At 39.9% G+C, this 25,952-nt stretch overlaps 1 protein-coding gene across 2 annotated transcripts in view; it reads right to left on the bottom strand.

The window, feature by feature from the left end:
* Atp9b (ATPase phospholipid transporting 9B) overlaps window positions 1-25,461 on the bottom strand; it is a 194,711-nt gene extending 169,250 nt beyond the window's left edge. For both annotated transcript variants that reach the window (XM_021150340.2, XM_021150339.3), the window contains exons 1-4: window positions 25,231-25,461; window positions 9,004-9,177; window positions 3,713-3,863; window positions 916-1,029 (exon numbers count right to left, since the gene is read on the bottom strand). In XM_021150340.2, the coding sequence (XP_021005999.1) occupies window positions 916-1,029; window positions 3,713-3,863; window positions 9,004-9,177; window positions 25,231-25,349 (558 nt within the window). In that variant the 5' untranslated portion in view covers window positions 25,350-25,461. The remainder of the gene's footprint in view (window positions 1-915; window positions 1,030-3,712; window positions 3,864-9,003; window positions 9,178-25,230) is intronic.
* Between the last annotated feature and the right edge of the window lie 491 nt (window positions 25,462-25,952).

Genomic DNA, 25,952 nt, shown 5'->3' on the forward strand with positions numbered 1-25,952 from the left:
GCACACATAGCCAGCATGGACCTGCTCAAGAACAGACTACTTGGACCTTCAATGTTAAAGGTCACATGTTGGGGAGATGTGAACACTTGCACAGGGGGAATAATTGTATCTGTTGTATTGCCTCTAGTTATCTAACCCAGTGGTTCTCAAGCCTTCCTAATGTTGCAACCCTTTAATACATTCCTTATGCTGTGATGACCCCCAGCCATAAAATTATTTGTGTATACTACTTCATAACTGTAATTTTGCTATTGTTGAGAATCAGAATGTAAATATCTGTGTTTTCCAATGGTCTTAGGTGACCCCTGTGAAAAAAATAGGTCATGACCCACAAGTTGAGAACCACTGATCTAACAGAAAAAAGAGCAACCAAAATAATCAACAAATCATAAAACTACAAAGACAGAATATATGTATAAGAGGTATTACCATTACCAGCCTTTCAAAAAACAGTATTTAGTGGACAAACCAGATACTACCCTGCAGTCAAGTAGCTCAGAACTCAGCATCAGGTGAGTGTCAGGAGAGTAATCAACAGAGACAACCAGCACCACTCACAGCAGCTGCAGAGCACAGGAGAAAACAGCAGCAGGAGGCTACTGCTACCCCAGTTCGGCTGCACAGGACCCAGGCAGAAGGAAGGACATACACAGCTGCAGCTATGCTGGCAGGGACACTGACAACACACTATAAGAATTGGGAGTTAAGTAACTAAACTCGGCATGTTCTTTAACAAATGTTCAAATACAGTAGATGTATCCCAGTCACCTCAATATTAAAAGTATATGCTAAGTATTAAAAAATGAAACATATTCTGCTACAGGAAACCTCATGCAATATATTAAAAGTTATTTCAACAAATACACATAAAAACAAACAAACAAAAAAAGAAACATAACTATAGAAGTATTTTACCAGAGGAGCCCAGTAGGTGTAGAGGTAGCCAATTTTCAATGCTGGTACAAACTGTGAGCAGGACACTACCAGAAAATAGAGATTCAAGAAAAACTTGAATTGTTCATACAAAACCTAAAAAGGAATAAAGAAAATAGTATAACCCCTTTAAGAAAAATGTATTAAAACTTCAATCAATTAGCATGCAAACACATTTCCAACTGTAAAAATATGATGGTTCAGAATAAATTAATTAATTTTGACATATATACATATATATGTGTATGTGCATATATGTAATATATACACATATATCTTATGTGTATGTGTGTGCATGTGTGTATATATATATATGTACATACATATGAATATATGTGCATATGTGTGTATATATATATACACATATACATATATATATACATGCACACACATACACATAAGACACTAGTGTGCTTTTTGGCACAGACACTGAGCTTTACGAATATATAGTAAACAAGCCAATGGATCCAAGTGACTACATGATACTTGACTGATTCAAAACAGAACCCAGTAAACAACAGACCAGTTTTCAGGGGGAAAATCCAGGCTCTTTAACATATAAAGAGGATAAGTATATACTCTTTACCATCTTTTAGTACTTGATTTTCACATTATTTTCAAATACGAAATAATATTCATCATTTAATAACTTTAAAACTGCTAAAACTAGAAAGCTTTATTTGCCTGTTTACTCAAATAGAGTCTTCTCCAGAAAGTAACAGCTAAAGAGACCAGCTCAGTGGCAGAGCTGGGCCAGCATACACGAGGCCTGGGTTTCATCACAGCATTGCAAAAAGAAAAAAAGAAAAAAAGAAAGAAAAGAGACAAAGAAAAGATTATTTTAAAAAGAATCTATTGTAGTTATAGTTAAGAACACATAATAATATCTAGCATGTGACTTTAATCCCAGTACTGGGGAGGCAGAGACAGGAGGATCTCAAGGCCAGCCTGGTCTACATAGTGAGTTCGAGGACAGACAGGACTATATAAAGAAACACTACTGAAAGGAAGAAAGAAAGAAAGAAAGAAAGAAAGAAAGAAAGAAAGAAAGAAAGAAAGAAAGAAAGAAAGAAAGAATTCAAAAGGCAGTCTACTTTCAGTTGAGCTTGCAAAGTTGTAAAGTGTAAATCAAAATCTCCTTGGAAGGCATTCCTTGTGCTAGGTGAAAGAGCAATTTCAGCAGAAATCAACGGGTTAAACGGTTTCTGTTGGCTTAAAGAGCTAGAACCAGTTTATACATATTGAAGTACCTGCATCATCATACAATTCTGTGTGTAACAGAAACAGTCACACTCAATATGTTTATATCCATAATCATGCTCAATTGCTGTCTAAAAATGTTTTGAATTATTTCATAAATTAATCTCAGCAGGAAAGAAAGCTCTTTTTCTTCAGCAATTTCTATAAAATCTCAGCACAAATTATATCTATTAGCAATTCAGAAATTGCCATTTGTGCTAAAAATGGCATAGAATTCCTACTGTGTAATTACTAAATGTTTCTGAAATACTACATTTTAGATGAAAAGACTAATTTCAGAGACTTGATAAGGAAGGAAATCACACACACAGTAACTAGGCATTGTGCAGAGCCATCAACAGGTATTCTCAGAATGCAGCCAATGGCTGTGGGAACGCGTACTCATCAAAGTTGAGTTACACTACTGGCTTTAACTATGACCAATACTTTACAAAATACTCAATGACCTGAGTAACCTTAGGACAGCACATCATTCTTAGGCACTTTGTGTTCAATAATTCACACTTAAGGAGAAATAGTAGCTTTGTTCAGAAAAAGATGAGAACATTTATCTGCTGAAAGACAGCTTACATTTTATCCTACTAATAAAGATTGCTCTTTTGATTATGGAGGTCAAGCCTATTAGTGAATGGTTGGGAACCTGGAGTTGGGAGGACCATTATGGTCCAAAAGAAATTCGTTGTAATTACCTTATTAAACATAAAAGATAAAGCAGCTTTTATCCTACATAATAAAGAGCTTTTCTTACAAAATAGAGTAAGAATTAACAGCTAAACTTTGCCAACATTTTTGTTACAGAAATATAAGATACATAATTTTTTTTCTACAGATACCCATCTTAATTTCTAAGAATCACTGATTGGAAAGAAAACAAATTACTGTAAAATAAAAAGACACATAATCCACATCAGCTACCTTTACTCTCCATAAAGAAGCATGAACTTATTAAAATAGGAAGTGATATGTAGAAAGCAAAAATTAATCTAATATTCCAAATAATGATAAACCCAGTTTTATAATATAATTAAAAGTGTAGAAACAAAAATTAATTAATATATTTAAACTTGAGTATTCCAGGTAACTAATGAGTTAACAATGTAACAAGGCATGAGATTAACAGCTTGATATAAAAAGGTGTTTATAAATAAATACAGAGACATATCTTGTTACTGTGAACAAATCATATACTTCCTTTGTGAAATTCCTTGGCAGGCTTCAACATTTATTCTAATTTTCCCTCCAAACAAATATCAAGTGTCCCCAGAACTAAAATGTGTTTACCTGTTCTTTACTATTTCCATACTGTTATATTTTTATAACATGAATGTTTATCAAGAACTGAAAGCAATAATAAATGTATGCATTTTCTTAAGTAGACAGAGCCAAGAAAATATAAAGTATTTGAAATGGGGAGGGATGAAACTACCAAACAGTGATATCAACAAGCAGAGTTTCTACATGTGTCATCAGAAGGCAAAAGCTGGGACATCAGCAGACATTGAAGATGCGATCCTCTTACCCCAGGTATAAAGGTAAATACATTGTATTTCTGATTTTTGATAGAATTCCTAGGATGTTTCTCTTCACACTTCTCTGGACATCCAAGCCATACTGTTCGAGCTTTTAGCTCTTTCTTCCTTTGACAAACATTTATTAGCCAATCACAGCAACTGCATAAAACAAAAGATATACATATATTGAATAGGCTTTTTAAAAGGTCTAACCTAAGTCTACATAGTTAGCAATCAACATTGATTGTCTATATTCCTTGGACATTAATCTTTCTGTCTAATGCTAACTTATCATTACCCTATGCCTCTGAACATTCTATTACAAAGTCGCCATTCTTCTTTTTCCAATAATTTATTTTTTATTCACTTTACATCTCAATCACAACAGCCCCACAGTCCTCTTCCTCCCAGGTCCAGCCTTAGCAATCCTTCCTCCCACAGCCCCCTCCCCTTCTCACAGAAGGTACCATCCCACCCTGGGACATCTAGTCCTTGCAGGAGTAGGCATAGCCTCTCCTACTGAGGCCCAACCATGCAATCCACTTGTTAGAGAGCCCACATAAAGACCAAGCTGCACATCTGCTACAAACGTCTTAGGCCCAGCACCTGCATGTTCCCTGGCTGGTGACCCAGGTTAGTTGACTCTGTAGGTCTTCTGGTGGTGTCCTTGAGAAGTCATCATTCTTGAATACTGAACTGGTACAACAAGACCCCACGCTGACACTATCCAATACACAATCCAGTAGCCACAGACAGGCTTGTTAATTTTAATTAAAACTGACAACTCAGATCTTCAGCTAGCTTCCATGGGACATAAGAGATCTAGAAGCTCCCATTATTATAGTGAGTCCTATAGAACACCACACCTCAGGGTCAGGTACCTCAAAGTGAATACAGCTACTTATAAAAAGACTTCTTTTCCACTTTTAAAATTCAACAGTAATTTATAGGAATACATTGTATTACAAAATTTTGATCTGCTACAAATAATTAATCTGATATATAAGTATACAAAGACAAATCTATGTTAAATATACAAAGCTACGCATTTAAAAAAATACGTTGTAAATTTAGGAAATGTGTTATTGCTAATTATGTCATTGTGCACAAACGAAATTAAACAGGTGTTAGAGAGCAAGTATCAAGTCCCACAGTACTGAATAGAACTGAACAAATATGCTCATAATAGGCTGGAGGTGTGCAAAGACTGAAGCCTCCTCAAATCCCACTTGTTCATATCAACCATAAATTCCACCAGAAGAAGTTAGGCGATTCCAATGCTCAGAGAAAAAGGCATAAACCTCAAAAATATTTTTTAAAAATACTCTGATAGGGCTGGAGAGATGGCCTAGCAGTTAAGAGCAATGGATGTTCTTCCAGAGGACCCCAGTTCAATTCCTAGCACCCACATGGCAGCTTACAACTGTCTGTAATTCCAGTTGCAGAGGATCTGACATCTCACATAGACACACATGCTGGCAAAACACCAATGCACATAAACTAAAAATAAATAAAAAATACTCTAAGAGCTGGGTATGGTAAGTTACACTTGTAATCCTAGCACTTTGGAAGCTGAGACAGAAAGATTGACACCAAAGCAGAGGCCAGACTGTACAAAATAGTGAGTTCCAGGCCAGCCTGTGCTACAATGTGAAACCCTATGTCTCACCAAAAATGTATGTTTGAACCTTACTGACTTATAGAGCTAAGAAAAAAAAGCAAAGAACCAAAAACTACGGGAATTTTTTTTTAGGACAAAGTTATGTAAGTAAAACATCAGAAAACACTAAAAAATAAAAGGAACAAAAGTCTCTAGAAGAATAACTGGGTAGTTCCTTAATAACATTTCTATGTATCATATATTACTGATTATACAGAGAACACTTTTAGACATACACAATGCTTTATGCTGTCAACTCTAATAAATAAATCCAATAATACACAAATTACACTTTCCCTTGACATGTTTTAGGATCAGCTTTTCATAAATGTTTCTACAATCAAAGCAGTATTCTAGCATTAAATAAAATATACTTATATGTCAAGAATCTATCTTCTAAAATTTATAATCAAATAATTCCCAAAATATATTATCTTTCTTATTATCTCCTAAAAGTTAGACTATTGTATCTAATAGCAAGTATCTTTGATTGCCATGACCAAAACAACATAATATTCATGTCATCTTACAAGATGAGCACTTCCCCAAGCTACAGCCCAAAGGTTTTACTCAATGTGCAGGGGCCATTGAGAACCAGGAATAATCCTAACAATCAAATTGTACTGAAATAGTCATTAAAAACGTCTTCCTGCAATTAAAAAATGTTATACATCTTCTGTGAGAACCACCATAAGTAATTGCAATAATTCCAAATATAAGAATGTCTGGCCGGGCATGGTGGCGCATGCCTTTAATCCGAGCACTCAGGAGGCAGAGGCAGGCGGATTTCTGAGTTCAAGGCCAGCCTGGTCTACAAAGTGAGTTCCAGGACAGCCAGGGCTATACAGAGAAACCCTGTCTCGAAAACAAAAAAAAAAAAAAAAAAAAAAAAAGAATGTCTGGTATTCTGCAAAGTAACAAACATTTAAAACTGAAAATATATAAGCAAAAGAATTAGGTCCAAGATGATGGCTAAACACGTGATAGTTAGTTATAGGACACCCTCCACGCCAAACAAGAATGTGAGGATATCTCATGCTACACATCCCATAAGGCAATGGAGCATACATTAATGCCCTAGCTACTGATTATCAACCTAGCACAGTTGGTTCTATTAGCTGTTTCCACAGGGTCACAATTTATCCATATCAAGCACTTTATAAGTACATCTATAGATTTTATTGAGCTATTTCAATATTCTTAAGCCCAGGTCCTTTTGCTATTGATATACATTTTCAAATATATTCTTAGTAGTCCATGAAGAAAGTACTATATACATGTAACATGTAAAATAGCTATATATTCCACTTAAAAACAAAAGTTGTCAAGGAGGAAAAAAATCAGAAAATGTGTTTACTAATGTACGTAGCATTAGTGGCATCAGAGGGAGCCAGTGCTCAGGTCTCAGGCTCCTGCAGAATCAGAGAGAAATAGTGCTCAGGCCTCAGGCTTGTAGGACCAAAGAGCATCCTGCAACCAGGAATACAGTCCAGTGGTTTCAGAGGTCAGTATAGGGCTGGGCTGGGCCTCCAGTGTGCCCACGGTCCCCAGGGGAGTCTCTAAGGTCACTGTGGGTATGAGATTCTCATCTCTGAGGTTCCAGTGGCCACTGAAGGAACTAGTGTCTGTACTATTATGGCCCCAGGGGTTACTTTGGGACTGTGGCTCTAACCATCATCCTCAGAGAAAAGACAGAGTTCATTTGGACCTGAAGTTCTATATCCTGTATCTAGCAAGCATAGAGAATGCAAAGGGTGACCAGGTTTTCATGCCATCTGGTCACCTTGGTGTTAGGTGTCCAGTCCCATCCTTGGTACTGTTGCCACATAGCCAATAGAGGATCACTTCATCAGTCCCTTTAGATGAATTTCATGCATCTATTCCTCTAAGAAGACTTATAGAAAAGAGAATATCCCAAAGGCTTGGAAGAAAACGTCAAAATAAACCTACTACAACAGACAAAGTCAAACAAAAAATATGGCACATCTACCACCCAGACCTATCACCAACCAACCAACTCCCATAGAAGGGAGTCCAAAATTAGAGAGCTAAAATGTCTGAGAAAGAATTTAGTCTTATTGTTCAAATGAATTAATGATCAGATCAAACAAACATACATGAATTAATAAGAACCCTAACCAAGACCTTGACAAGAAAATCTCTAAAATAAACATAACAATAAATTAAAACTGAAGTTCAAAATATGGAGGAAAAATTAGCAAGATTGAAACACTGAAAAACAATCAAACAGAAATAACTGAAATAAAGGAGATGGTCAGCCAAATAAAGTCCACAGCAGCTATCAGCGTTAACATCAGCATTTCAGAGAGGGAGGACAAAGTCACGAAAGTAACACAGAGACACACACAGGAACGTAAGGCACAGGAGAGCTAGTTCCGAGAAGTCTGATGCAGTCAACAGGCCAAACCTGAGACTTCATGGAGCTAGAGAAGGAGCAGAAGTAAAATCGAATGGAATAGACGGGGTAAAATTTCTCCTCCAAATTTCTAGGAAGTAGGCTTCTAAACATAAGAGGTAATAGAACGCCAAATAGACATGACAGCGAAGAGACTCTCTGTAACATACGATAGTCAGGATGTCAGAAATACAAAGTAAAAAACAAATCCTAAAAACAGCCTGAGTAATACAACTTAAATACAAAGGCAGAAATATCACAATTACCAGAGTTTTTAGAGCAACCAGAAAAGCCAGAAGAGCTTAGAATGAAATATTCCATGGCCTAAAAGTAAACTACTGTGAACCAACACTAATCTCTTGCAAAGCTGCAGTGCAACCTTGATAGATAAAGGAGTCTGAAGTAAGGCAGTCCATGATATAACCAAGCCAGCACACAGGAAGTTCTTAGAAGACTCTAAAGTGGGGAAAGGAAGGCTCATGGAACTCCAGATAAATAAACCAGGCTTAAAAGGAACCATGTCCAAAACAGCAACGCAATAAAGCCCTCAAAACTAACTCAGGAAAAGGAAAGAAATCCCAATAATCCAACAAAACAGAACATCACCAAAATCTTGCAGACAATACCAAACCCATTTTCTATAAGAACCTTAAGTGTAAATGGTCTCAACTCATCGTTTAAAAGATTCAGTCTAATGGACACGTGACTCCGTGGGATGGCACTCGAGGCAAACAGCTGCACTTTATCCAGTCAAAGGCAATCAGACCGTGTTAACTTAATACCATGGAAATGCCCTGACATCTGAAGAATTTTTAACTTAATAACTTGATTAAACAGAAGAATTCTAGTCCAAGTCAAATCATTAAAGCTGAATAATGCACATAATTACATTGTTATTAAATTATACTTTTAAAGTTCATATTAACCCTTTTGACAAAGAAAGAACGCCATTTACACTGACATTCCACATGACATTCTACTATGCATCAGCACAAAGTTCCTAATTTCCCCAGGTTTTAATCATTAAAATGTCTCATAAAATAATCAACTGTATTTTTCCCTTTCATAACAGCATCCTCTGATGTGGACTGATGTTGCTAGTATCCTCCACAATGACGGCATTTTCCTTAGTCTTCATACCAACATAACAGACACAACACCTAACACATAAGCTAGCTGCTAAAGTTACATATGTAATTATCAGGTAGCAACAGACGACAAACCTGGTACAGAGGAACTTCCATCCTCCACAGACAAACCACTCCAGTCCTCTCCTTCTCCGTGTTATCCTAGCTCGAGGTAATGTGTGGTAATCACTTTCATCATTCTCAAAGCCTTCTTCAGACATCATCAGTGGCATTTCATCCAAATGGGCAGACTCATCCTCCAGCTGGTACCTAGTTAAAGGTAAGAACAGAGAGCTAAGCAGTCTTCTGTTACAGTACATTTATTTCATCTAGAATAACATCAGGCCAAATTTTACTAATCACCTGCAGTGGTTTGAATTGAGAATGGCCTCCAAAATCTCATGTTTGAATGCTTGGTCCCTTGTTGGCTGAACTGTTTTAGGAAAAATTAGGAAGTGTGGCCTTGGAGAAGGTGTGTCATTGAAAGTGGGCTTTGAGGTTTCAAAAGCCCATACTAGCCCCCCCGAACCCTGCTCTCTGCCTCCAACCTACAGATCAAATATAATCTTTCAGCTACTACTATACTGCCTGCCTGCCTGCCTAGGAGCAAGCTCCCAGCCACAATGGTATTGGACTCACCCTCTGAAACTAATCTAGCCCCCAATTAAATGCTTTCTTTTATAAGTTGCCTTGGCCATGCTGTCCCTTCACAGCAACAGAAATGTAACTAAGACATCATTTTTGTTTTTCTCAAACTAAGCTGCCTTCAACTGAGGCAAACCATTGTTTAAAAACAGAAACCTACTACATAATGATATTACTTCCCTTTGGGGTGGAGGATTAATTCTCAATAGTAGACAAGTAAGAAAAAGGTTGTGCAAGGAAGCCTGTGCTAGCTGAAGCAGCTGACAATCCTCATGCTATAATCTCAGACTGACCTCTGAGAGACGCAGTTGAGAGACCACATGACCATGGCTGTCTAAAACCCACTCACTGCATTCAGCTCAGTAAGAAAATAACCTGGAGGATTCCTCGTGGCCAAAAATCTACATCTCTACGATATATTGCACAACTGTGCAGTCACCAAAGTTCTAGAAGGTGATTTTTGAGAAAGCACAGTTGTCTACATAGTGAAAGTTCTGAGCACGGTCCTGGGTTTGTTGTCAGAGATGACAATCATGGTAGTCCCATTTATTCAGCATCTCTGTCATACCTATACTAAAATTATACTCAATGAAAAAAAAAAAAACTCAACTGGCATACCTTTGCAAGCTCAACAGTCTGTGTATTTGTATGTATGTATGCATGTGTTTGTGTGTAGACATGTGTGCATGCATGTACAAACATGTGTGTGTTACTAGGGGCTGAACCTAGAGCCTCACACATGCTAGAAAGTGCTCTATCACTTAAGTATGACTCTTACATTAAAGAAACAGCTCTACCATCAACACGGTCTTCAATCACAAACACAATCTGACACTAAAAAGACTTACCTTTTGATAACAGTTTTTCAAAAACTACTATGATGATTCATTAATTGCTATTTCACTTAATTTTACAATGGGTTTCTATGGAAGGCATCATCTCAGATTGAAAAATAATGAACCACACCTCTGAGTTTCTGCAGCCAAGTGGTTCAAGCTGAACCCCAACTCCTTCATCCCAGATTCATACAAAAGGTAAACAGAATCAGAGCCCACAAGTACAACAAGAAAGGGGGAGAGAACACTTAAATTTACTCTCCACATAAAGAGAGAAGTATTCCAAACTAACATGGCTGGCAGAATATAGAGGAACATGTATTCAAACACTTGCAAACATCTCCAGAAGAAAATGGAAGCTCTGGGACAGAGGAACTTAATTTTTAAAAAGCCAAAGGAAAAGAACTGTAATGACCCAAAACACAGCACTTACTCCAAAGACAATAAGAGACTGTTTGTTCTGAGTCCAGTGGGTGACTAAAGTCCAGGAACATGGATTTTGGCTGCCCATAAAAACACGTTCCACCATAGAGGCTGATACACTAAGATCATCTTCTTATGAATCAAAGCAAGTCATCACTACGTCATTTACCAAACCCTAGTGGAGACTACAGGTTGGCAGGTTAGAGCAAAGCAGGGGAAAGAATCTGCTGTAGGACCCGATGCCCTGTGATGTTTACTTAGCTTTTCTGTCAGCAGAAGATAGTGATCTGCAAAGTATACATTTTAAAGGTTTACCCTGATACAAAGCAAGTGAGGTGATAGTGAATATAATTCAATATGGAGACAGGCAAGTACTCTCTGAGCCAGACTTTAATAAATCAGGAAATAGCCCTAAGAATTACAAATGAGACAAAATGAAATTTTAAAAGTTTCTGTTTATGAAGGGAAAACTGTCAACAGAGTTAGCAGATGCCCTATGAGAATTAATTTTGCCAGCAAAAGTTGAGCCACATATACTACAGACAGGATTATCCAGAATATGAATATATATATATGTATATATATTACATATATTTATGAACTGCAAAATGAGAGAGAGAGATCTGCTAATGGTCAAAAGAGCTAATGAATGAACAGATAGTCCTCAAACACAGAAGTGCAAATGGCCTATGAGTGTGTTTAGAAGTGTTCAACATTGTTAGCCATTCAAAATTGCTTCAAGATGCCCAGTCAGAATGGCAGCAAGAAAAGATACAACAAATGTTGAATATAGGAAAATGGAAGTTATACTCACGGCTGGAAAGAGTGGAAACTACTTCAGTCACTACAGAACGCACAATGAATATATACCACAATGGGATTAATACAGCTGTAAAAGAAAAGGAACTTTGCAGGAAAATGCAGCCAACAGAAATGTAGAGCATCACCTGAGCTAATGCAGAAAAATCACGTGTTCTCTCTCCCATGTAAACTCTTATTTGCAAGGGGACAAGCATGGAGGCTTCACTACTGGAAAGCAGACCATGAGAGGAGAAGAAGGGTATTTAGTAAGAAGGCAACAGGTGACATCAAAGTGGGAGGAGGACTGACTATGTGGCAGGCCAGGGCATGGGGGCCGGGAAGGGAGGTAAGTAGAAGATACAGAGGGAGACATGGGAGCAAGAACAACCTTCCAAATTGTTTGAAAATGCTAATTGAAAAAATGTAAAAATGTTACAGGCTGTTGGGTCAGACACACAATGGGAAATAAATGTTTATAAAGGAACTGAAACAGGCGCAGATGACATGGCTCTGGGCCTCCGGTGTTGTGTTGACACCCTCCATAACCATTAAGTTCTGGTCAGTCATTTAGTTAGTTTTGTAACATCTTTACACAGATGTAACTTCTTTTTTTTCTGGAAACTTGGGTTTATACCAGACAGAATGTTATATCCAACAACCCAAAACATTCTCAGATGAAGGAAAACCAAAAAGACATTTTTTTTTTTTGTCAGCAGCTCTGCCCTAAAGAATGCTAAGCAAAGTTTCAAGATAATAACAGTATCAGGAGGAAATTCAGAATTTTAAGAGCCAAGAACAACAACAACAAAAGTTCTTTACACATGTGCAGGGCCATGCAATGTAAAATGACAGCTGTGTGGGGTGAGTCTCACTGTAACACTGTGAAGCCCACCAGGACAGGAGTGTAAGACGTGGTGGGCCCTCTGCTTTTTCATGACGTGGGAAGATAACACTGCTCAAGGTGCACTGCTAAACTAGCTTTGGATATTGTAACCTTCACTGAGGTCCCTCACAGAGCACAGTCTACATCTTGACCACATATTCCTTACCGTGGACTGTTGTCCTGTGCACAGCCTAAGTTCAAAAGGAGCGCAGTTCTAGGTACTAAATACCAACAGCATCAGCCCTTGTTGGGACAGGAAAAGTCGTCCAACAGTGTCTTTGCACCGTCAGACAGTCTCTGGAGTACAAAAGTCACCACCTCAAGGAGCTGCCTTAAGTAAAGGAATAAGTAGGATTGAAAAATTAAAAATAAAAGAATGGAAATGACATGGTGTGAAGACTCCTCAAAAGAAAGCTACATGGCTGTATTAACTAAGACAACTAAGACATTTTTAGAGGTATATTTTTATTTAAGTGTATATGTATGTAAGCGCATGCCAAGTAGTGTGGGAAGCCATGGGGCGCCTCAGATTGCTAGGAGCTGGAGTTACACAAGGCTGTTAGCTGCCTAACATGTCCGCTGTGAACTGAATTCAGGTGAGTCATCTCTCTTCAGCCCCCAAAAGCATTTTTTTAAATCAGCTGGAACTAATGTAATTTAAAAGGCATAATTCACCAATAAAATATAATAATCTTAAACAAGCACACACTAGCACCAGATCTTGAAAGCACATGCAACAAAACTGATAGAAATCAAATGTGAAATTAACAAGGCCACTCTAGACCACAACTCTTCTGTTTACAGAAAGGTGAATCAAAGACGAGCTAAAAACACACAATACTAGCAACCACTGGGACCTAAATACTATCTACCCACACCCAACTTGTCAGCTTTAAAGTAAGTAAAATCATACCACATATATTCTCTTGTCAGAAGGTATTTTTTTAAACAGTAACAGAAAGATATCTTTAAAATCTACCCACACTTTGTGGAGGCCAAAACCAATCATCAATGAGATAAAAAGGAAAATGTAACTCCTTACACAAAAACCAAAATTGCAACTTCATTCAAGAATCATATAGAGCTGGGCATGGTGGCATAAGCACTCGGGAGGCAGAGGCAGGCGGATTTCTGAGTTTGAGGCCAGCCTGATCTACAAAGTGAGTTCAAGGCCAGCCAGGGCTACACAGAGAAACCCTGTCTCGAAAAACCAAAAAAAAAAAAACAAACAAACAAACAAACAAACAAAAGAATCATATAGAACTGTGGCTGTCAACCTGTGTAGGTCATGACCCCTAAGTGTCCAATGACCCTTTTACAGGGGTCACCGAAGACCAATGAGAAAACACAGATATTTACATTATAATTCATAACAGTAGCAAAATTACAGTTATGAAGTAGCAATGAGATAAATTTTATGGTTGGGGGTCACAGTGTGAGGAACTGTAGTAAAGGGTCACAGGATTAGGAAGCTAGAGAGCCACTCCCCTAGAGAACATGTCACATACTAAAAAGCAGAATGCAAAGGACCTCCTGATTCTTCAATTAAGAGCTCTAGAGCCTAGGAGACCTGATGACAATGACCAAACTAAGTGCTGACTTCTACCGGGCACCAGGCAGGCACTGCAGAGGTCTCTGCTCTGCAGCACTGCAGAGGGCATGGGGTGGGGGTCATCTTTATAAACAGTTCTTACAAAAAATATAGCACACTTCAGATGACAAATGAGCAAAGGCAATTCACAAAGAAATCCAGGCAAATTCACAAAACTATGCCGAAGCACATTAGTACGTTAGCACTAGACACTTCAGTGCCTGTGTGTGCTACGCTCGGCCTAGGCAGTGAGCGCAACACATTAAACCAGCACACATGCTTTGCTCATATGAAGCTCACAAACACACAGGACAAAAACAAGTAAACTAACAACTCACTCACAAAAAGAGATCTAGAAAGAAAATAAATCCAGGAAGCCTTCCTGTGAGGTCATCTTTATTGTCTGCCTATATCCATGAGAAGAAGGTCTCAAGCAAGGTTTGGCTGAAGAGGGAAAACCCATTCTCAGTGTGTGTGGATTCATCCCATAGACTGAGATCCTACATGAAATATACTGGGTACTAACATGGCCTCTCTGCTTCCTGACTGTGGATACAATGTGGCCAGGAGCCTCACATTCCTCTCTCTCCCAATGAGGATACACCATACATACTGTTCAGGACCAAAATAAACCCTTCTTTGTTTTTATCAGGTATCATCACAGCAGTAATGTTGTACTTCCCAATATACTAGAAAGCAGCCAACTAATGAAGGTTCTAGAAGGAGCAGAGAGCAGAGGCGTTCAAGTTGAGCAGCGATGTGCAAGTGCTGGGGATGAAGAGGCGATCATGGACAAAACACACAGTACCAGGGAAGCATCAGAAAAGAGTTTTAGTCTCATTTCAAATTATTACTGTTCCTTACAAGTTCTAAACCTGAGAATAATTGTTTCTAAGAAGGATGTAAAATGCGCTTTGCCTTGTTTTTCAAGTGGATAAAGTAATTCTCCTGTTATTGTCTGAGGTAGGGGCTCACTCTACAGCTCAGGCTGGCCTAAATAAAGCTTGAGACTTTATTGTCCCAGTCTCCTTAGTGGTGGAATAACAGACATGCATCGCTACCTACCATTTTAAAAAGTGATTCTTAACATTTAACATGCTTAGTAGTCTTGGATGGACATTCTTCATGCTGGTGGGAATAGTGAACAATTTGTGAAGATTTATTACAAGCCTTCTTGTTACCATACAGTGATATACAGCTACTAAAGAGCAGAACTTTACCCATGGAGTTAAACAAATGTACAACTTTACCTAAAAAGACAACAGTAACTACCCTGAGCTGTTTAAAAGAGGAACCAAAGAAATGGAAAAGGTTATGATACCCATGACCAAAGACCTGGCTAAATGCATCAGGGAGGGAGGAAGTGATGGCTCAGGGGTTAAGAGCACTTGTGGCTCTTGAAGAGGATCCAGGTTTAGTTCCCAGCACTCACGTGGGGCTCACAACTGTCCATAACTCCATTTCCAGGGAATCTGACACCCTCTCCTGGCTTCTATAGGCACCATGACACAGAGTACATACATACATACATACACACATGCAGTCAAAGCACACATACACATAAAACAACACACACATATGATGGGCTGATCTGTGTCAGGAAAATGGGATACTAATCATAGGAAAGGAAAGGCTCCTAAACCCTGCTGATGGAGAATCAAGAAGGGCTCACAAGACTAGGAACCTTGTTTTCAGTAAAAACATGTCTTGGTCTGTGATCTGCTTATATAATAAGGCAGTCCTTTGAACCTTGTAAGCCATGCATTTATCTTATGAGCCTATAAACTATCAATGTACCTCAGAAACTGCCTCATGATCTCATTCTTTTATTTGTTGGGATGTTGGATGGGGGAGGGTAGTAGTTTTAAGACAGGGTCTCATGTACCCCAAATTGGCCTCAGACTCACTATGTAGATGGGTATGGTCTTAAACTCCTTGTCTCCATATTCTAAGCCCACCAGAGTTTTAGCTGTATGGGGATAGAAACCCCAGCTTCAGTTCCACAGAGCTAGGTAAGCACTCTACCACTAAAACACATCCCAACCTATGATCTCATTTCCTAAAGAAAGAATCCTTAGATAAAGTTTACTAAAACTTGCTTTTCATTAAATCTTTTAATTTCTCACAATAATTTCAAAAGCCACAAAAAATTATGTGGATAGCTTTTATGGAGAAACTTAAATGAGCCTATTTCAAGAAGCCCATGCCCATTTAAGGGCATGTAACAGTACCTACCCTTCCCTTTAGTTTCTTAGTATACATGTGTAGACATGTCTGTAGACATGTAGAGGTCAGAGGGCAACTTTGAGGAATTGGTTCTGTCCTTCCATCTCCTTGGGCTTGCAGAGCAAGTGCCTTGACCTGAGGAGCCCAGTACTGTTTTACGTTTTTACTTACTTACTTACTTACTTAGTTGTGCTTGCACGCGTGCGTCTGTCTGTGTGTGACAGTGTCTAACTATGTAGGCCAGGCTGACCTGGAACTCGGAGATCAGTCAGCCTCCACTTCTTTTGTCTTGGGATTAAAGATATTTGTCTGTCACTACGTAAGCTGTTTTAGGCCTGTCTTTCCTTACAAACACCTAGCTTAAATCTGTATTTCTACTTCACACTGACTTGGCCTGAAGTTCTCTTCTTCAGCCTAAGTCAAGCATCCTGACTTCTACAGAGTGGGTCTCTGCAAGGAGCTCCTGAGGCTACAGGCAACAGTGTATTACATTTTAGATGATTTAGGGGGAAATCCATGAAAGAGCCGAAGAAAGTATTTTCCCTGAAAAGGTCCTTTTTCTTTTCCTGCATAAGATTATGTCTTTGAGCAAAGTTTCTACATAAAGCAGAAAAATGACTATTTATCCAAAATGCAATCAAACTGCAGAACACCAGTATATGTATATGTGTGCATATATATATATGTATATATATGTATATATGTGTGTATATGTATATGTGTGTGTGTATATATATATGTATATATGATTTGAGTTTCATTTTTGTTTTTTCCACTGAGTTTCTCTCAGTGATCCTGTTGAGAGAGTCACAGGCATGCCAACTTTATCTCTAGAAAAGCAGCAGGAGGAGTTCAGGAGGCTGAGAAAATGAGCAACACCAAGTTTAGTACCCTAGACTCCAGAAATGTAGCCTCTGAACTGGCAAGCAATTTATTCCCCCTCCAAAGCAATTTTCCTATTGTATTGAAATTTTTACTTCAGTATTTAAAAACAATGAGATGATGAATAATGTATTTTTTTCCCCAGAGGCAGGATAAGCATAGAATCCTAAGTGTCTTTGTTGCCTGGTGTCATACACACTTAATTGGTTTGTCACTCAAGAGAAATCAGCGTTCCCAGTAATTAAGTATAATTCTTGGAACATTTTTTTAAATGAGTAAAAACAATGTGAACAAAGAAAACAGAAGCAATGACATGGACCCAAGTGTACCGCTCATTCAAGGAGGACATGCCACCTCAGCTACTGCAACAGGCTTTCAACAGACTGCTCAAGTACTGCAGGCCATAGAGTTTCCAGGACTGTGAGGGAGGTCAAGGAGTGGGCAGCTTACACTTACACTTAAGCATCTGACAGCTCTACTGTTTCTATCCCAATAAAAATCCTGAGACTTTATATTAAAGTACATTAATCTAAGATGTATCCGACATTCAAAACTTTCGGATGCCTGCATACCAACAGAGAAGGAAACAACTCAGCCAGTGAGCGCTGTGCAGATGTCCTCCATTGACTAGAGCTGCACAGTGCAGCAGTGTCTGTCAGCCAGGAGGCATTCCTAAGAGGCTGATGAGAAACCCAGCCTCCCGTGCCTCTAACAGGGAAAAGCAAAAAGGGTACTAGGGCTGGAATGCTCTGTCCCCTGCCATGAAAATGGCTTATGGAAGGTAGAGGCACAGTCGGTACAAAGAACTCACCAAATGCATGAAAAGACAAAGAGTGAATGCCAACAGAAATGGGAGTGGCTCTTTCATGCTCTTCTGACACACAGGAAGAACAGGAAGAAGACATGCTTGGATTGATTTGCCTTAACACTGAACCACACACAGCCTTTAGAACTGTTAAGAAAGCAGTTTCTGCCCTTCATACATTACCTAGACTCGAAACAGTCTGCTTTGTAGCACAAAATAGACTAAAACTACAACTAAAGCAGTGATGACCAGTACTATCACCATCAAAGTAATTAAGGAGATGGTATCTGAAAACATGCCACGGTCTTGGTTGGAAAAAGCAAGGAACACTAAGGAAGACTAGCCAGTCCCTTAAGGTGAAAAGTGACTACAATCTTGAACTAGTTCTCTCTCCTCTCTCCTCCTCTTCCTTCCTCTCCCTCCCTCCTCTCTCGTCTTTTAAGTATTTATTTCTTATGTGTATGGGTATTTTGTCTGCCATGCATGCCTCTGTACCGCATGTATGCTTAGTGTTCATAAAGGCCACCTGAGGGCACTGGATTCCCTGCAACTGTAGTAACAGATGATTATAAACTGCCATGGGATGCTGGGAATAGAACCCAGAGCCTCTGCAAAAGAAGCCAGTGTTCCTCACCACTAAGGCATCTCTCCAGCCCCAATAAATCACTGATTTCTAAAAAGTTGTATAAGAAACCTAAAAATATTCTGGAATAAGAAATTATACCATCACTATACATAGAAAGAATGTTGTGAACTAGAATTAATAATATAATATCCAATATTAAATAAACATAAAAACTTTTAAGGCCTGTTAGCTCGGGACATAAATTCTAGTAGTCTATATTTGTTATGGACCCTATTACCAATTCTTCTTCACAATAATACTTTGAGATATGTGAAAATAAATGAAACATGCCTATTCTGACACGCGTAAAGAATTTCTTATTTTCAAGGTGACCTATCCCAATGAAAAATCTTTATTAACTTCTATAAACACTTCTGAAACTCCAAAGAAACTCTGGGCCTGAAACAAGTAGAATAGCATCCATCATCTTAGCACTCATTGTTGAGACTGAGCACCACTAACATAGAGTTCTAGGCTCAATCCCCAACACTACAAACAAGCCAGACCCTTCAGCTGTAGTTATCAAAGAAAAAAATCTTTATAATTACTATATTAGATCATAACTATAAAACTTTTAAGATTCAAATGAAATTATGTATAGATCCTCAAAATAAGAAAGCCAGCATTATAAAAATCTGTGTTACATCTACCAAGAAACACTAATTTTTGCAGATAATCAGACAATACCCATCTGTTCTCAGCATGAGTCTCTTTTTAAACAATGAAGTTTAGCTGTTATGTTATGGCAAGTGCCTCTATGCAAAGCCAGTAACTCACCACTTTGAGTTTAGAAAAAAAGAAGAAAAAGCACTAACAAACATGGACAAACAACACCCTGATATCTCCCCCCCCCCTCTCTCTCTCACACACACACACACATACACACACACAGTTGAAGGGGGGTGAGAAGAGGGAAGGAAAGAATATGATATGTGAAATCTTTTGAGGTCAGATCCCTGGGGCCTTCAGGCTTCAGTCACCAGAAAAAGACGAGTGGGCATCTCAAATGGAAGCAAACAGGACACACTTCTCTCAGGTGTCAAAGTTATGCAAGAAACCTGGCCCTTCAAGACAGTGTCTTCCACATTCCCCACCTACTACGAACATGGTATCACAGGAAGTCTGGTAAAATGAAGAATTAAATCTCATCACTTAAAACTCAGAATGTTCAGGATGCAATGAAAACAGAATAAAAGGAAAATCTCAACTTGAATTAGAAAAAAGAGAATCAGAGATGTTAACATCAAAATTACAGATAACAAAATACTCTGACATGAGTTTTAGAAAGCTATCATTTAAAAAAAAAAAAATGCTCTGCAGATGATAAACTGCCTGAATTCCACATCAGATACATAGCACTGTCTATAACCTGAGATGAGGACACAAAGACCTGCAGGGCAGGCATTTGAGCTCATTACCCAGCCACCCTAGCCAGCTAGTGCGAGCAGATTCAGCAAGGGACCTCGTCTGGAGAGACGAGAGAGAGAGAGAGAGAGAGAGAGAGAGAGAGAGAGAGAGAGAGAGAGAGAGAGAGAGAGAGAGAGAGAGAGAGAGAGAGACTAAGCACAGCACCCAGGAAGCAGCCGCAGAGCCAGGGGCATGTCTGAGTGTAAGGCAACTAGGTCTACATGGAGAGTCCAGAACAGACAGAGCTACAGAATAGAGACCGGGGGGGGGGGGGGGGGGGGGGGGGGGGGGGGGGGGGCATCATGAACACATGAGTAAAGAATAGGAAAGCTAATCCAATGAAGAGAGCTAACAGGAAGAAGAACCAACTGAAAATTCAAAATGGAAAAGGCGGGCTCAGAGCAGAACAAAAGGACGATCTGGTTAACAAGACAGAACAGGAACTGCCCAATCTGAACAGGAAATGGACCACAAGCAAAAGACAGTCAGGATCTGGGGAAAAAAATAAAACAAAACAAAACAAAACAAAACCTCAAGAAAAGACTTCTGAAGTCTTACTAGGGAAAGAAAAATTAAGTCAAAAGAAACCCATGCAAAAGTGCAACCATCAAACTCCTGAGTTTTCTTTAAAGGCTGTAGTGATGAGTGAATCAACTCAGCTGACAGCAGATCTCTCACCAGAAATCACGGCAGCTCAAGGAAGTGGTCTAACACTTTTCAAATGCTGGATGGACTGTCATTCCAGTCGCAATACAGTTCTTTATTCTTTTCCTCCAAGAATGTCTGCTGGTGAGTGTCTGAAACCATACATTACTAAACAATATACACAGTAGTGACTTTTTTAACATACACTCCTGTAATAATACAGTGTGTAACAATATATGTCTAAGGAGATGGCCAGATTCATGTCTTTTGTACTTGGAAATATATCAGGTAAAATGGGGATCATTTAAGCACTGAACTTCCAGAACAGTCAACGCCACAACAGTAGCGAAAGCTTTCAAGTGGTTGATCATTGGGTAATAGAGAGAAAGCACAGAGGAGGTGGTTCACATCTCAGAAGGAAGGAGTAAGACCACTAGACTTCATAAATATTCAGAGCAGCACATAATTTTAAACATCTAAATTGTTTCTGTAAATTCCATTTAATATTTTCAAGCCAAGGCTGTCTAAAACCCATAAACCTCAAAGCATAGAAAGTGAAACTGTGAAGGGGACAATTGCTATGCCTGTAAAATTAACCTTCAGAAATGATGGGAAAACGGAAACATCCTCAGTTGAAGGAAAACGAAAAGAATGGCTACACACTGTTTAGATGGAGCAGAAATAAGGAATTCTAGGATATCAGAAAATAAGCAGTCAAGAGGAAAGGCAATAACTATAATCCAAGACTTCCTCTTCATGAGGTTTCTGAATTGAGAGAAAAAGTAGAAATTGTAACTGTCAGATGTGGGCTTCCGAAAATACATAAATGAAACATTTATATACTTTTAAACTGTGAAACTTACATATAACATTACAAGTCTATTACCAGAAAATGGATAAAAGAACATAAAGAGGCAAATCTTACCCTTAAAATATCAACAGTATACTGGGATGCATTATACCTATATACACTATAATGCCCAGAGCTATCCTAAGTAATAGCTATACAAAGAAATGCACTGAAAACCACTATACATGAGTCAAAAATAGGACTGTGAGTGCTAAAGACTAGTCTGGGCTATGCATTGAGTTCCTGGCTAGCCTGAGCTACAAAGTGAAACTATCTTTTTTAAAAAATTGTTCTATATACAAAGAACTCAAGAAGCTGGACTCCAGAAATTCAAATAACCACATTAAAAAATGGGGTACAGCGCTAAACAAAGAATTCTCAACTGAGGAATATGGAATGGCTGAGAAGCACCTGAAAAAATGTTCAATATCCTTAATCATCAGGGAAATGCAAATCAAAACAACCCTGAGATTCCACCTCACACCAGTCAGAATGGCTGAGATCAAAAATTCAGGTGACAGCAGATGCTGGCAAGGATGTGGAGAAAGAGGAACACTCCTCCATTGCTGGTAGAATTGCAAGCTTGTATAACCACTCAGTCAGTCTGGCAGTTCTTCAGAAAATTGGACATAGTATTACTGGAAGGTCCAGCAATACCTCTCCTGGGCATATACCCAGAAAATGTTCCAACTGGTAATAAGGACACATGCTCCACTATGTTCATAGCAGCCTTATTTATAATAGCCAGAAGCTGGAAAGAACCCAGATGTCCCTCAACAGAGGAATGGATACAGAAAATGTGGTACATTTACACAATGGAGTACTACTCAGCTATTAAAAACAATGAATTTATGAAATTCTTAGGCAAATAGATGAATCTGGAGGGTATCATCCTGAGTGAGGTAACCCAATCACAAAAGAACTCACATGATATGCAGTCACTGATAAGTGGATATTAGCCCAGAAACTTAGAATACCCAAGATAGAATTTGCAAAACACATGAAACTCAAGAAGAAGGAAGACCAAAGTGTGGATACTTCATTCCTCCTTAGAACAGGGAACAAAATACCCATGGAGGGAGTTACAGAGACAAAGTTTGGAGCTGAGACAGAAGGAAGGATCACCCAGAGACTACCCCACCTGGGGATTCATCCCATATTCAGCCACCAAACGCAGACACTATTGCATATGCCAGCAAGATTTTGCTGACAGGACCCTGATATAGCTTTCTCTTGTGAGGCTATGCCAAGTGCCTGACAAATACAGAAGTGGATGCTCATAGTCATCTATTGGATGGAACACAGGGCCCCCAACGGAGGAGCTAGAGAAAGTACCCAAGGAGCTAAAGGGATCTGCAACCCTATAGGAGGAACATACGTAGCAGGCAATGGCCTAGTCAGCCATCATTGGGAAGAGAGGCCCCTTGGTCTTGCCCCAGTACAGGGGACCACCAGGGCCAAGAAGTGGGAGTGGGTGGGTTAGGGAGCAGGACGGCGTGGGGGGAGGATATAGGGGACTTTCAGGATAGCATTTGAAATATAAATAAAGAAAATATCTAATAAAAAATTGTTTAAAAAATTGTTCAATAACCCAAAAGAACTCAAGAAAAAATCAAAAGAAACAGAAAATAAAATGTCACAAACAGGTTCTGATTATGGAAAAATCAACTTGAATATAAATGGTCTTTTGGCTTTTTTTTTTTTAAAGATTTATTTATTTATTATATGTTACACTGTAGCTGTCTTCAGACACTCCAGAAGAGGGCGCCAGATCTCGTTACGGATGGTTGTGAGCCACCATGTGGTTGCTGGGATTTGAACTCTGGACCTTCGGAAGAGCAGTCCGGTGCTCTTACCCACTGAGCCATCTCACCAGCCCAAATGGTCTTAATATACCAATTAAAAAAAAAAAAACTAAGCAAGGCATAAAACATTAACTAAGGTATAGTGGTGTATACCTGTAATCCAAACACTCAGGATGTGAACACAGGAGGATAAGGCGTTCTAGGCCATCATGATCTATACTGTCAGACCCTGACGAGTAGAGGGGAGGGAGGAGGAGGAAAAGGGACTGGCAGGATAGGGGTGGGGATGACGCTGATAAATTGAAAGTAACACTAAGCCAAGTGGTGGTAGTACAAATCTTTAATTCCAGCACTCGGGAGGCAGGGGCAGGTGGATCTCTGTAAATTCATGGCCAGCCAGGTCTACAGAGCAAGTGCCAGGACAGCCAAGGCTGCACAGTGAAACCTTGTCTAGAAAATACAAAAACAAATGAACAAAAGGAAGGTAACAGTATATAAACCTTAACCCAAAAAAGCAGGAGTGACTATTCTAATATCTAACATAGATTTCTGAACAAAGAAAATAATCAAAAATGAAGAAAATTAAGCAATAAAAGCAGCGGCCCAACACTTAAGATATGGATCCTGAATACATAGCTATCGAGCAGCAGAGCTTCAGAATATATAAAGCAAGAAGATCCAAAATATGACAAAATGAAATTTCCAAATAAGCTCCTAAGATTAATCACTTACACAACTAGTAGGCAATTACTCATCTGGTACCATCGAGAACAGGAAAAGGGTAGCTTGGGAGTATCCACCTCCAGGCAAGCACTCGGAAAAAGGGGCACCTTACAGAGGTTCTGTAATCCTCAGCCAATATTCCCATGAGAAACAACTATGAATCACCAGTGTAAAGATGAGGAAATGAGGGCATAGAGAAAGAAATGGGCCCAATTCAAACTACCAGGACCAAGATCCAATTCAGTTCTCTAACACATTTGAACACTTGCCCTGTAAGTCTCTCAGAACAGCCAAGAACCAGACTTCCAACAGTTCTCTTGCTGCCCATCCTGATGCCCCTTAAAGCATACTCAATACCTGGCTTTCACAAAAAGAATAAGGCTGGGTGTGGTGACGCACCCCCTTTAATCCAAGCACTCGGGGAGGCAAAAGCAGGAGGATCTCTAATGACGTTGGGGTCAGCTTGGTCCACAGAGCAAGTTCCAGGCCAGCCAAGGATACACAGTGAGCCCGTCTCTAAATAAATTATGTTCAACCCCCCCCCCCAAAAAAAAGTATTTAAAAGCTCTGGGTTGGAAGAAACTACTCAAGTGAGCTCGGTATTTTTTTCTTCTTCTATATATTAGGGTGTGTCTACAACAAAATTAAAATTTAGCAACTACAAGGTAACTCTTCATTTTAAAGTTTCTTTCATAAAGCACAGTATCCCCCTCGTCCCCTTGGGTAAGAAACTATGTGAGTGTGAGACTTCCAGTTAACACAAGGTCTGGACATTTCACTGCATTGCTAAACTATGGCCTCGCTAAACCTTCACTCCACTCTTCCAGAACATCTCCTGTCAACAGAAAGCCCTGTGTACACTTGTGGCTAAGTATAAAGTGGGCCTAACGAGCGCTCCACGTCTGGAAGACTCAGTGCTGCTCTGCCAGGCGTGTTTGTCACCCTCGCTATAGTGAGTGGCACCTGTCACCGGCCTGCTCGCCCACACACTAAGTTTTGGGGCTCCCGAAGCGACGGGAGAGGCGGGCGGCGTCTCCGAATCCCTGGGCGCGGCTCGGCCCGTGGCCCCGGGCTCTGGAATCCGCGGCCCGCCCGCGCCCGGCTCTAGGGCTCCGTGCGGACCGTGGGCCGGCGGGGAAGCCCCTCGGAGCCGGGAAGGATCGGGCCCGCCGTTACCTGCCGCGCCGGTCGGCACCGGGCCCGGGCCCGGCGGAGCTGTAGTAGGCCGCACGTCTGTGGCTGGCTGCGGCGGCCGCCGCGCTGCGCACGGGGTACAGGGGAATCTGGTCCGCCATGCTCCGGCCGGCCTGCCTGCCCCACAGCCTCAGCTCGGCGGAATCTCCCAGCCGAGTCCACTCAGTTTCCAGTCAGGGCCGAAGCGCACCCCAGGGCGGCGCCCCGCCCCCGTGCGGCGCCCTCTGATGGCGTCACAGAACAGCGGAGGATTGTTCCGGAGGTGTGGCTACGATAGGCCCCGCCTCCATTGGCGTTGCCTGATGACGGTTTTGAAAAGGGAGGTTCTATGGTGCCCTAAAGCCATCTTGTTACCAAACTTTGATTCTTTGAAATTGTGATGCCAGTGGCTCATTGTCTCTTTCTTCTCTCTGTCTCTCTCCATCTCTGTCCCTGCCCCCCCCCCCTTTCTGTGACTGATTCTTAGCCCCACTTTGTACTTAGGCAGAACTTTACACAATACTGTGTGGACAGATGGTTTGTAGGGTAGAATGAAGATTTAGAGAAGTTAAACTGTTTAGTGGAGCCATGGTTTAGCAATGCAATTAAAATGTTCAGACCATGCTTTAAGTGGAAGTCCCATACTCATATAGCTTCTTACCCAAAGAAAATAATACTATGCTTTATAAAAGAAACTTTAAAATTGAGGGTTATGTTGTAGTTAC

Source organism: Mus caroli, unplaced genomic scaffold (genome assembly GCF_978045245.1).
Source record: "Mus caroli unplaced genomic scaffold, Mus_caroli_1 scaffold_19, whole genome shotgun sequence".
NCBI lineage: Eukaryota > Metazoa > Chordata > Mammalia > Rodentia > Muridae > Mus > Mus caroli.